At 68.0% G+C, this 11,495-nt stretch overlaps 2 protein-coding genes across 3 annotated transcripts in view; one reads left to right on the forward strand and one right to left on the reverse strand.

The window, feature by feature from the left end:
* The window catches only part of CNGA4 (cyclic nucleotide gated channel alpha 4), a 3,971-nt gene extending 3,342 nt beyond the window's left edge, over window positions 1-629 (reverse strand). The window contains exons 1-3 of the mRNA XM_017837439.1: window positions 586-629; window positions 287-400; window positions 87-193 (exon numbers count right to left, since the gene is read on the reverse strand). Coding sequence (XP_017692928.1) covers window positions 87-193; window positions 287-400; window positions 586-629 — 265 coding nt within the window. The remainder of the gene's footprint in view (window positions 1-86; window positions 194-286; window positions 401-585) is intronic.
* A 1,651-nt stretch (window positions 630-2,280) lies between these two features.
* FAM160A2 (family with sequence similarity 160 member A2) lies at window positions 2,281-10,161 on the forward strand. Of its 2 annotated transcripts, XM_017837458.1 has the most exons (13): window positions 2,281-2,379; window positions 3,794-4,064; window positions 4,144-4,386; window positions 4,817-5,203; window positions 5,784-5,942; window positions 6,024-6,110; window positions 6,220-6,387; window positions 6,720-6,799; window positions 7,011-7,183; window positions 7,632-8,585; window positions 8,678-8,856; window positions 9,076-9,238; window positions 9,778-10,058. In XM_017837458.1, exons 2-13 carry the CDS (start codon window positions 3,927-3,929, stop codon window positions 10,056-10,058), a joined length of 3,012 nt encoding a protein of 1,003 aa, XP_017692947.1. In that variant the 5' UTR covers window positions 2,281-2,379; window positions 3,794-3,926. The 2 variants fall into 2 exon arrangements, with proteins under 2 accessions (XP_017692947.1, XP_017692948.1); XM_017837459.1 differs by lacking the exon at window positions 2,281-2,379 and having other exon boundaries at window positions 3,927-4,064; window positions 9,778-10,161.
* Window positions 10,162-11,495: the final 1,334 nt, after the last annotated feature.

An 11,495-nucleotide genomic window follows, 5' to 3' on the forward strand; every position in this document is an offset into this window, starting at 1 on the left:
TGTGTCTGTGTGTGTGTGTAACACACCCGTGTGTCTGTGTGTGTCTGTCTGTGTGTAACACTGTGCGTCTGTGTGTGTGTACACACCTGTGTGGAGGCGCACGGCAATGTCCAGCAGGTACAGCGCATCACTGAGCCCGTCCAGGCCCCGCCACAGCCCCACATGTGCCTCCTGCACCTCGGGGAAGCAGCACCTGGGGTGCAGGTGGCATCACAGGGCGTCACCAGGATGGGGCTGAGGGGCCCGGGATGCCCCACGCCCCTGCCCTGACCCCCCTGCCTGGCACCTGAGGATGAGGACGACCCAGTTGTAGAGGATGGGCAGCACCATGAGGCTGATCCACCAGTAGTGCCAGTCCCCGGCGGGGTCAAGGGTCCACCTCTGAGGAATGGCAGTGCTGCTGGGGGCACAGAGGGACCTAGTGTCACCCCATCCCCATTCTGGACCCCTGGCCCTGCTGCCCTGCACCCACCCACAGCTGCCAGGGGCTCTGGGGCTCAGCCACCCCCCAGCACCTGTAGGACCTAGGGGTTCCCTGCAGTGCCCCCACCCCAGCCCCACAGTGGGCAGCCATGCCCTGCTCACCCCACAGCGTGTCCAGTGCCAGTGCCAGCCTCAGCCCTGGCCATGGGCCTGGAGGTGCCGCATGGCCGGAGCCAGGCCCAGCGGCAGGACAGGAGGGAGCTGAGGGGCTTCATCCTGCGCGACAGGGGTCCTGTGCGTCCTGGTACCCGGTGGGTCTTGTGCATCCACATGCTGGTGGGTCCTGTGCCAGGTCCTGTGCCAGGTCCTGTGCCAGGTCCTGTGCTGAGTCCTGTGCTGAGTCCTGTGCCAGGTCCTGTGCCAGGTCCTGTGCCAGGTCCTGTGCTGGGTCCTGTGCTGAGTCCTGTGCTGGGTCCTGTGCCAGGTCCTGTGCCGGGTCCTGTGCCAGGTCCTGTGCTGGGTTCTGTGCTGAGTCCTGTGCTGGGTGCTGTGCTGGGTCCTGTGCCGGGTCCTGTGCCGGGTCCTGTGCACCTCAGTGCCCAGCAGGTGCTGCCGTTGGTGCCCGGCCCTGAGCGCGGTCCCTCAAGGGGTCCCGGCCACGTGGCTCCTGCAGCGCCAGGCGCGTCCTGGCAACGTGGGGTCCCTGGGGCACCCACGGCCCCCCGGGATGCCCGGGCTGTGGCAGCCACGGTGCCAGGTGCACCGGGCAGGCCAGGGCATGGAGCTGTGGCCAGGTGTGCTGGGGCCCAGGCCAGGCCCCAGTGACAATGGCCGGTGCCAGGCAGTGCCCTCTGCAGAGCTGATGGCAGCTCCCGGTGTGTGGTGCACACGTCAGAGCTGTGCCCGGTACGGGGTTACCTGGCACGGGGGGCCCGGTACAAGGTTATCTGGCACATGGATGACCAGTTCTGGGTGTCCCGGTACAGGGGTTCCGGGTTCTGGAGTGCCCAGTTCCAAGGGGTCCCCATACCCAGTTAATCCAGTTCTCAGTGCCTGGCTCAGGGGGGTGCCTGAGTCCGGCGTGTCCGGTTCTAGGGATGCAGTGTGCTGGGGTTACCCGGTGCAGGGGCTCCTGGTACACGGTTCAGGGGTGCCCAGTTACAGGGGTTCCCAGTACACACGTACCGGGTTCCCAGCTCGGAGGGGTGCCCGGTTTTTGGGGGTGCCTCATAACAGTGGGTGCCTGTACAGGGTTACTTGGTTCCAGGGGTTCTGGTAAGGGATGCCCAGTTCTCGATGCCTGGCCCGGGGGAGTTCCCGGTTTCCGGGGATGCCCCATTCCAGGGGTGCCCGTTCGGGGTTCGCAGTTCCCCGTTCCCCCGGCAGCGCAGCCAATCAGCGCTCGGCTGGCCCGGCCCGGCCACGCCCCCTCGGTCGGGCTCGCCCCCAAGGTGTGGTGGGCGTGGCCGTGCCTGGTGGGCGGGGCCGGCGCGCGGTGCGTCGGGCGCGGCGCGAAGATGGCGGCGGGCGCGCGGGGCCCGCGGCGGGGGCGGGCGGTGAGCGGCGGCGGGACGGACCGGGGGCACCGGCGCGGCCGGGACAGCGCCAGCGGGACCCGCGTGGGGACGGCGGCAGCGGGGGGCACCGCGGGCGGGGCGGGCCCCGCAGCCGGGCCGGCCAAGCTTCGCCGCGGTCCTGGGGCGCCCGGGCCGACGCCCGCCCTTGGCCGTGCGGGACCGCCCGGGCCGGGCCGGGCCGGGCCGGACCGTGTCCGGGACGCGGGAGCCGCGGCGGGGCCGGGCCTGGGCGGGTCGCGGTGCCGCGGGGCAGGGGCCCGGTGCCGGGGGGCCCGGAGCGGCGCGGGGTCCCGGGGGGTCCCGACCCCGCGTCCGACGCCTCCTCTGCCCTCCCCAGGTGAGGCGCTGACGGGACGGGACCGCCGCGACCTTGACCCAGGTAGGCGGCCCGGCCCCGGGGCATGGGGAGGTCCCGGTCTTGCGTGACCCCAGGGTCTGGGAGACTCCAGGTCCCGGTATCACCGTGGCGCCGGGACTGGGGGTGCCCGGGTGGGCAGCACCTCCCGCGGGCTGGAGAACAGCAGCCCCGGGGTGGGACAGCCCGTAGCCGCCCGTAAGCCTTCAGCGTCATCACCGGGACCACTGGCATCCCGCGGTGACCCCCCGGGTGACCCCACACCATGCTCCCCCTCCCAGGGTGCATAGGAGGGGCCGGTGCCCACAGCTACACCCCCCGGCACTGGCTGCAACCCCCTACCCATGGTGGCCGTGCCCCTGCTGTCCCTACCCCAGATGCTCCTGCCCTGGTGACACCCAGACACCTCCCCATGCCCTGGTCACCGGCTGCTCCCCTGCTGCCAGACCCTCGCTGCAGCCCTGCCTGGTGACACTAGGGTGTCACCAGTGTGGTGACACGGCCCGTGCCATGTCCTGGCCGTGTCCCCTCACATGCAGTGGGAGCTGCGGGGTCAGGGTGTTGGGGTGTTGGTGCCAGGATGGGGCTGGTGGCAGCAGCCAGTGTCCCTGTCCCACTGGCATGGCTCTGGCTGTGTGCCAGACAGGTTCCTGTGCCAGGATGTGCCTGGTGTGCCACGTTGTGGCCTTTGGCTCTGTGTCCGTGCTGTGGCTGTGCAGGGCTGTGGTGCTGGGCCCTGGGCTGGCACTGCCCCGGCATTCGGCAGGTCTAACTTTAGCAGCCACATGAGCCCTGGTGCGTGGGTGGGACATGGGACACCGGCTGTGCCGGTATAAATAGCTGGCTCTGCCGGTGCTGTGTCCCACTGCCCTGGCTCTGGCCACTTCCCTTTCCTGCTCCTGCGGTTTGGGGTGTCTTTAATGGCGCTTTCACTTCCCTCAGCCCCGCATGGGGGCTGTGGCAGTGGCTCTTGGTGCCACTGCCCTCCCCACGTGCTGCTGGGGGACTCCTGGTGTCTCAATGTCTCCAGGCTCCCCGGGGGACACTCGGTGCCTGGTCCTGTGCCGGTGCCTGTGGTGGTGGTTCTGGGGCACAGGGCCCTATAAATATCCCTGGCAGCACCATCATGCCACACTGGCTGTGGGTGATGCTGCCCAGGAGTGGGAGCTGTCCCTCTGTCCCAGCTGTCCCGGTGGGTGCTGGGTGCTCCCCACACCCGCGCTGGGCCGGTTCCCGGTTCAAAGTCCGGCGCTGGGTGTGAGCAGAGCTGGGATCCAGAGTTTTCCGGCCACTGCTGCTCCAGTGCACTTGCCCTCCCTGCCCTGGCCCAGCTCCCGGCACTCCAGCTTGCCTGCCTTCCTCCCCTCCTCCCTCCCTCCCTCCCTGTTGCTGGGTGCAGAGCCGGGCTGGGGGTCCCTGACCTCCCCTCTCCCTGCAGCCACTGGCAGCAGCATGGAGAGAGGACCCCGCTGTCCCGCCCGCTCGCCCGTGCCCCCACGGCGGTGCCAGGCCTCAGCCGGAGCGGTCGGGGCCCCCTGGCGCTGCCCGTGACTGCCGTGCCCCGCGTGCCGATGGAGAGGATGAGCTGGCTGAGCAAGCTGACACCGCGGGCGGGTGGGCAGCGAGCCCCCCGCAGTGCCAGCCTGCAGCCCCCCGTCACTGCCGACCCCGAGACCTGCCTCATGGTCTTCAAGAACCACTGGGCACAGGTGAGTGGGGCGCAGGGGTGGCAGGGACCCCCCATCTCCCAGCCCCCGGCACCCACCGCTGTGTGCCCCCCTCCCGCAGGTGCTGCGGATCCTGGAGCGGCGCGGGAGCAAACCGGCCCCCGACGACCTCAGCGCCGTCCGCAACAACACCTACCAGATGCTGAACCTGCTGGCCGAGGACCGGCCCCGGGGGGACGGGGACAGGTCCCAGGGGGATGGGGACATGGCCTGCGGGCCCATCCTGGAGTTCGTGGCTGCCGAGAACCTGTTGGAGCAGCTCCTGTGCTGGCACCTGCAGGGAGACTTCACCGAGGAGAGGAAGGTCCATGATGAGGAGTGGAGAGGGCAGGGGGGGTCTGTGGGAGTGGGTGGCCTGCGGGGGGCTGGGACAGACTGGATTCAAGGGGTGAGGGTGGTGGGGTGAGGATCAGCCAGGCCAAGGGCTGGTTGCTGCACCTGGGGAGGTTCAGGTTGGATTTAGGTTGGGACTAGATGGGCTTTAAGATCGCTTCCAATCCACAGCATCCTATCGTTCTGTGATATTGGGGAAAATTGCTCCTGGAAAGGGCTGTTAAGCCCTGTCACGGGTGGCCTAGGGCAGGGCTGGAGTCCCCGCTCCTGGGGGGATTTCACAGCTGTCTGGCTGTGACACTTGGGGATGGGGCTCAGTGGTGGGCTGGGCAGCGCCGGGGGAGCAGATGGACCCGGGAGTCTCGGTGCCTCTCCCACCCCGTCCGTGTCCCCATTTCCAGGTGGAGCAGCTGAAGCTGTACGAGATGCTGATCAGCCAGGCCCGGCAGCCTCTGCTGCGGCACAAGGCGGTGCTGACGCCGCTGCTGCGCCTGCTCAGCGTGTGCGCCGAGCCCGCCTCGGCCCCGCTCGAGAACAGCCTGGTGCTGCTGCTCAACCAGCTCTGCGTCTCTGTGGCCCGCGAGCCGGCCATCCTGGAGCTCTTCTTCCACAGCCACACGGACCAGGGCCCCGCCAACCTCATTATCTTCTCGCTCCTCATCCCCTTCATCCACCACGAGGGCGCGCGGGGCCAGCAGGCGCGCGACGCGCTGCTGCTCATCATGGCCATGTCGGCCAGCAACCGCACCGTGGCACAGTCCATCACCGACAACTCCTACTTCTGCCCAGTACGGACTGGCCAGCGGGGCCTCCCCTGCCTGGGGCAGGGCTGGGACATGGTTGGGTTGGGCCACTGGGGCTGGAGCCATGGACAGGCCTGGAGGGAGGAGCGCTGCCCTGGATGGGGGCTTGGGGATGCGAGAGGTCTGCAGATGATGGGGGGTCTGGAGATCTTGTGGGGCTTGGAGGTGATGGAGAGTTTGGGAGTGATGGAAGGCTTTGAAATAGAGGGCTTGGGGGGGATGGGGGGCCTGGCAATGATGGGTTACTCGGAGATGGCAAGGGACCTGGGGATGATGGAGGGTCTGCAAGTGATGGGCTTGGAGGTGACAGGGGGCCTGGGGATGGAGTGCTTGGGAATGATGGAGGGGCTTGGAGATGATGGAGGGCTCAGTGTTGGGCTGAAGACAAGGGGGCCGGTCCCTTGGGCCAGAGTGGGACACTGGGCCCAGCCCAGCTGCCCTGCCTGAAGCCGGGCTGGAGGGGGGCAGGTTCCTGTGGGATTGGGGTTCAGCGGAGGCTGGTCAGGTCCAGCGGCCGGAGGTCTGAGGGGCCGTGGAGCAGCTGAGTACCCAGGTGTGTCCCCAGGTGCTGGCCACGGGCCTGAGCGCCCTGTACTCCTCCCTGCCCCGCAAGATCGAGGTGCGGGGGGACGACTGGCACTTCCTGCGCCGTGAGGACTGGATCGGCGTCTCCTCCCTCGTCCTCTTCATGAACTCGCTCGAGTTCTGCAACGCTGTCATCCAGGTGGGGCTGGGGGGCTCTGAGGGGCTGTGGGGGGCTCCCAGCGCTGTAGGGGGCTGCCTGACCCTCCCTGTGGCCCCACAGGTTGCCCACCCGCTGGTGCAGAAGCAGCTGGTGGATTACGTCCACAACGGGTTCCTCGTGCCTGTGATGGGGCCGGCACTGCACAAGGTGAGGGACCCCCAGGAGCAGGCACAGAGTGTGGGTCTGCTGCCCATACCCCTGCCTGTGTGGGTGGGCAGGGCCACACAGTGCCCATCCTGTGGTGCCTGTCCCACAGACCTCGGTGGAAGAGATGATCGCCAGCACGGCATACCTGGACCTGTTCCTGCGCAGCGTCAGCGAGACGGCGCTGCTGAAAACCTTCCTGCGCTTCGTGCTGCTGCACCGGCACGACAACGCCACCATCCTGGACACGCTGGTGGGCCGCATCAACAGCAACTCCCGGGTGAGCCCTGTGGCCCCCCAACACCCCCATCCCATCCCCATCCCATCCTGGACACGCTGGTGGGCCACATCAACAGCAACTCCTGCATGAGCCCCCCATGGCCCCCCCACATCCCGTTCCCATCCCCAACATACTCACCCCAACTTGGACACACTGGTGGGCTGCACTAGCAACTCCCAGGTGAGCCCCTGCGGCCCCCACGGCCCCCCATCATCCTTGTCCTCATCCCATTTCCATTCCATCCCTGACATCCCTATCCCCAACATCCTCATCCCGTTCCCATCCCCAGCCCACCTGCCCCACTGCCCCCCTGATGCCTGTGCTGTCCCCAGCTGTGCATGGTGTCCCTGAGCCTGTTCCGGACCCTGCTCAGCCTCAACTGCGAGGATGTGATGCTGCAGCTGGTGCTCAGGTAATGGGGACCGGAGGGGCTCGGGGGGGTCACCTGCTGCCACCCCATTCCAGGGGATTCTCTGGGATGGGACCCAGGGCTTTGCTCCCAGCTGCGCATGTGGGTGTGGGGCAGCCACATTGTTGCCTGGCTGTGAAGGGGCTGGGGTCTAGTGGGGTGTCCCCGTCCCGGTGTCCACCCCTGCAGCCCCTCCGTGCCCCCCTGCCCCCAGGTACCTGCTGCCCTGCAGCCATGTGATGCTGAGCCAGAAGCGGGCAGTGCGGGACCTGGACATCTATGGGAAGACGGCGGCCAAGTTCCTGTCGCTCATCCCACGCTGCTGCCGCCCCGAGAGCCCCCCACCGCCCCCCGACCGGGAGGAGGAGCCCCCGTCCCGGGCCAGGGGTATGGCACCGCAGCCCCTCGCACCCCCTACACATCCTGGCTTGATGCTGAACCCCCTCCCAGGCTTTACATGGCCCCTCAGGCCCTATCTCGTCCCAGGACTGAGCCCCCTGTGTCATCCCCGTGGCCCTTCAAACCCTGTTCCCGTTCTGTCCTGGCACTGGGCTCTCTTGCTGTCCCCATGGCCCCTGGACCCCCTTTCTGTCCTAGTGCTGAGTGCTCCTATGCCATCCCTACAGCCCCTGGGACCCCATCCCCATCCTAGCTCAGAACTGAGCCCATCCCCGTGGCCCCTCAGATCCCCTCCCTGTCCCAGCATTAAACCCCTTCCCACTGTTCCTGTGGCCCCTCAAACCCCACTCCCAGCTTGGTGCTGACCCCTGTTCCCCCCACAGCCCCTCGAACCCCTTCCCCCCCAGCTTGGTGCTGACCCCTGTTCCCCCCACAGCCCACGGCAGCCCCGGCGCAGACGCCCCCCCGGCACCGAAGCCCTCCACGCCGTCCCGCCTCTCCTTCTTCATGCGCCAGGCGAGCGCGGCCCCCCCTGAGGCGGCCGCCCCCCGCTCCCCCGGTCCCCCCGCGGGCAGCCCCCCCTGTGCCGGTCCCCGGGACGAGGTGGCGGAGCTGGACAGGAACTACCTGGAATACCTGCGGGACGCGCGGCGCAGCATAGACCGCTGTGCCTGGGCCTGCCGCGTCTGGTCGGCCCCCTACGACGGCGAGGACCCCCGCGCCCCCGGCCCCCCGCCTGACCCCGACAGCCCCCCAGCGCGGCCCCCGGGGCCCCCCACCCCGCGGACTAAGAAGCGGGGGCTGCCCGAGGAGGGGGCGCGAGAGGTGCTGGGGGGGTCCCTCGGGGGGGACGAGCCCGGTGTGGGGGGGTCTGGCCCCGACCCCCGGGATGGAGGGACGCTGGTGAACGGGGCACACACAGCGGCCGAGCCGGGGCGGCCCGAGGGGGACGTGGTGGTGAAGAAGGTCCGTCGGAGCCCCCAGGGCGAGGGGGAGGGCAATGAGGGGGCACCGAATGGGGCCCCCCAGGCACAGCCCCCCAGCTGGGAGCCGCTGCCGTCTGTGGACTCGCTGCTGGAGGAGCTGCTGGCCCGTGCGCCTGCTGAGCCTCCCGGCACCGGCGTCTCCATCGAGACCTTCACCGAGGAGCTGCGCGAGATCGAGGCCGAGATGCGGAATGGGGGCGTGGGGGGACCTCTGGCCGCCCCCCCGGAGCCCCCCGAGCCGCCCCTGTCCCGTGAGGAGGAGGAGGCCTTCGCCAGCTTTGCTGCTCTGCCCGAGGGAGACGCGGGCGCCGGGCGGGTGCCATCGCGGCCCCCGGACCCCTTGGCGCAGGTGGTGGCCAGCCCGCCGCGGGCGGTGGGGCCGCCCCCCAGCCAACCCTTCACAGGTGGGCATGGGGGCATGGGGTGGGGGTCCCGGCTGCTGGCGGGGCCCTTCCTGACCCCCCTGTGCCCCCACCTGACCCCCCCGTACCCGCAGGCCCCTTCGTGTCGGTGCTTTTCGGGAAGCTGGAGAACATGCCCCACAACTCACTCTATGTCAACTTCCTGCTGACGGGGCTGGTGGCCCAGCTGGCCTGCTACCCCCAGCCCCTGCTCCGCTCCTTCCTGCTCAACACCAACATGGTCTTCCAGCCCAGTGTGAAGTCCTTGCTCCAGGTATGGCTCCCCGGGACCGTCTTCCCTCATGGAGTCACGGAAAAGGGTTGGAAAGGCCCCCAAGACTGTTGAGTTCCCCCAGCAATGCCCAGCCCACCACTGCCCCGTGTCCCCAAGTGCCACGGGAACGTGGCTGTTATTCCGCTGTGGGGACAGGGACTCTCCCATGCCCCTGGGCTTGCTCTTCCTCTGGGACACCTCCATCCTGTGGTCTTGCAGGTGCTGGGCTCGGTGAAGAACAAGATTGAGAGCTTCGCCGCCAGCCAGGAAGATTTCCCAGCACTTCTCTTCAAGGCCAAGAAGTACCTGATTGCTCGGGGACGGCTGGACTGGGCCGAGGGGCCTGGGGCCACCCCTGCCCTGCGGCGCCCCGACACCCTGGGTGAGAGCACGGCCTCGGCAGGGACTGGGGGTGCATGGGGGGCTGGGAGCTGTGTGAAACCAATAGGGGCTGTGCAGGGAGTTGGGGCTGTGGAGTGGGCTGGGGGCAGGGCCGGGTCCTGGGGGCTGCATGCTCTGCTGTACAAGGGGCTGGGGCTGCATTAAGGGCTGGGGGCTGCCCTGTGCATTGCCCAGGGGCTGGGGGCTGCGTAGTGTGCAGAGCACTGGAGTCTGCACGGGGGGCTGTGGGCTGGTGGGGGGGCTGGGGGATGCATGGGTTATAGGGAGGGGCTGGGGGCTGCCCCCTGCATTGCCCAGGGGCTGAGGGCTGCGCATAGTATGAGGGGCTGTGGGGAGGGCTGGGGGCTGCATGGTGTGTTAACAGGGGGTCGGGGGTCCGTGCTGGGAGCTGGGGAGCCCTGGGGTTTCTCCATGGGGAGTGTGAGTCTGGGGGAGGTGAGCAGTCTATGCAGTGGCTGGGGGAGGTCTGGGGGTGCACTAGGGCATAGATGCGACCCCCCATGTGCCCCCGTCCCACAGCCCGCAGCCGGAAGCCGTCCCTGGGGGAGCTGCTGCTGCGCCACGCCAACAGCCCGACGCGCGCGCGGCACGCGGCACAGCTGGCCCTGCAGGGGCTGCGGGACGGGGGGCTGCAGCCCCTGCCTCCCCTGGCCCCCCCGGCGCGGCACGGCGAGGCCCTGCGTGTGCGCAACGCCGTGTACTGTGCCGTCATCTTCAGCGAGTTCCTCAAGGAGCTGGCGGCCATCGCCCAGGCCCACGCCGTCACCTCCCCCTTCCTCACCGAGCCCCCCGAGGAGTGACCCCCCGGGCCCCTTTTTAACCCCGGACTTGGACCTTTTTAATTTATTGGGGCGGAGCTGGGCTGAGGCAGGGCTGCACTTTGGACACGAGTGGCCGCCCCCCGCCCTGTGCCCCGGGGGGCAGGGCAGGACCCTGGGGGTCCCCTGGGCTCGAGGGGCGGGGGGGCGCGGGGCGGGCTGGCTCTGCCCCCCTCGGCCCCCCGGGGGTCCCCAGTGCCCACCCAGCTGCTCTCTATGCAACCCCCGGGGTGTGGGGCTGGAGGGGCGCGGGGGGGCCGTGCATGGGGAGGGGGCGTGTGTGTCTGTGCTGTGTAAAACCCTTCGGAATAAAGGGTCTGGTCGAGGGCATCGTCCCCTTGTCTGTGCTGTTGTCGGGGCACTGCTGGCCTGAGACACCCCACGTCTGCCTCTCCTCAGCTCTGGGGGGCTCGGGGGGTGGCCATGGGGCAGTGAGTGCTGCCAGAGCCATGGGGTGAAGCTGTGACTGTTGGGGGGCAGCGGCAGCACATGGAGAAGGTGCTGATGTTGGCCCCCCAGTTGTGGGGTGTGGGGGCTCCAGCCCCCTGGTGCTGTGACAGTTCCTGTCCAGCACCCACCTGGGACCCCTGGGACCCCTTCCCTGTTCATGGCCATCGCCCCGCAGCTTCCCCAGTGCTGCTGGAGTGGGGATGAGGATGGAGGTAAGGATGGATGGGGTTAGGGACGGGGATGATGCAGGTTGGATGGAAGTGGGGTTGGGATGAGGAGGATGAAGATGGGAATAGAGGTGGGATTGGATGGGATGAGGATGAAGGGGATAAAAGGGATGGGGCCCCAGTGGTGGCACCTCCCAGGCTGTTGGGGGGACTGGTGGGTGCCCCAGGGCAGCGACTCCATTCCCTGTCCTGTTTACCCCTCCATGTCCTGCAGGTGCAGTGGCTGGAGAGCATCCATATTTTCGATTCCAATAGTTCATGTTTTTATTGCAGTCACTCAGTATGTCTACTGCAGCTTTTCTCCAGTTGTACAGCATGGAAACACTGGGGAGAGGGAGCAGAGTGAGCTTTATTCCAGCCTTTTTTTCCCCGGGAGTATGGAAGGTCACCCACCCAGCAATGCAGAGCCTGGCTCTGGGGCTCCAGCTGCACACCAGGGCTGGGAATCAACGGGATGAAGTGACAGCAAATAATAGTGCAGGGAGATGAACGCGCTGTGGTCAGATCTCAGTGGCACCTCCCATCCGGTGAGGAGCTGGGCAGGGGCTGGAATCCGGGGGTCCTGCCCCCACCATGCCCCGTTTCAGCCCTCACATCCCTGTGGATGAGACTTTTTCCTAGTTCCCAACTGATTGTGAGCAACTCCCAGTCATCCCTTTATCTCCAGGTGAGGTTTTCAGCCCAGGTGAGGTAATTTCTGTATCACATAGTGGCTTGCATCAGAAACAGTGTGGCCAGCAGG

The sequence above is a fragment of the Lepidothrix coronata genome, unplaced genomic scaffold (genome assembly GCF_001604755.1).
Source record: "Lepidothrix coronata isolate B3197 unplaced genomic scaffold, Lepidothrix_coronata-1.0 Scaffold305, whole genome shotgun sequence".
NCBI lineage: Eukaryota > Metazoa > Chordata > Aves > Passeriformes > Pipridae > Lepidothrix > Lepidothrix coronata.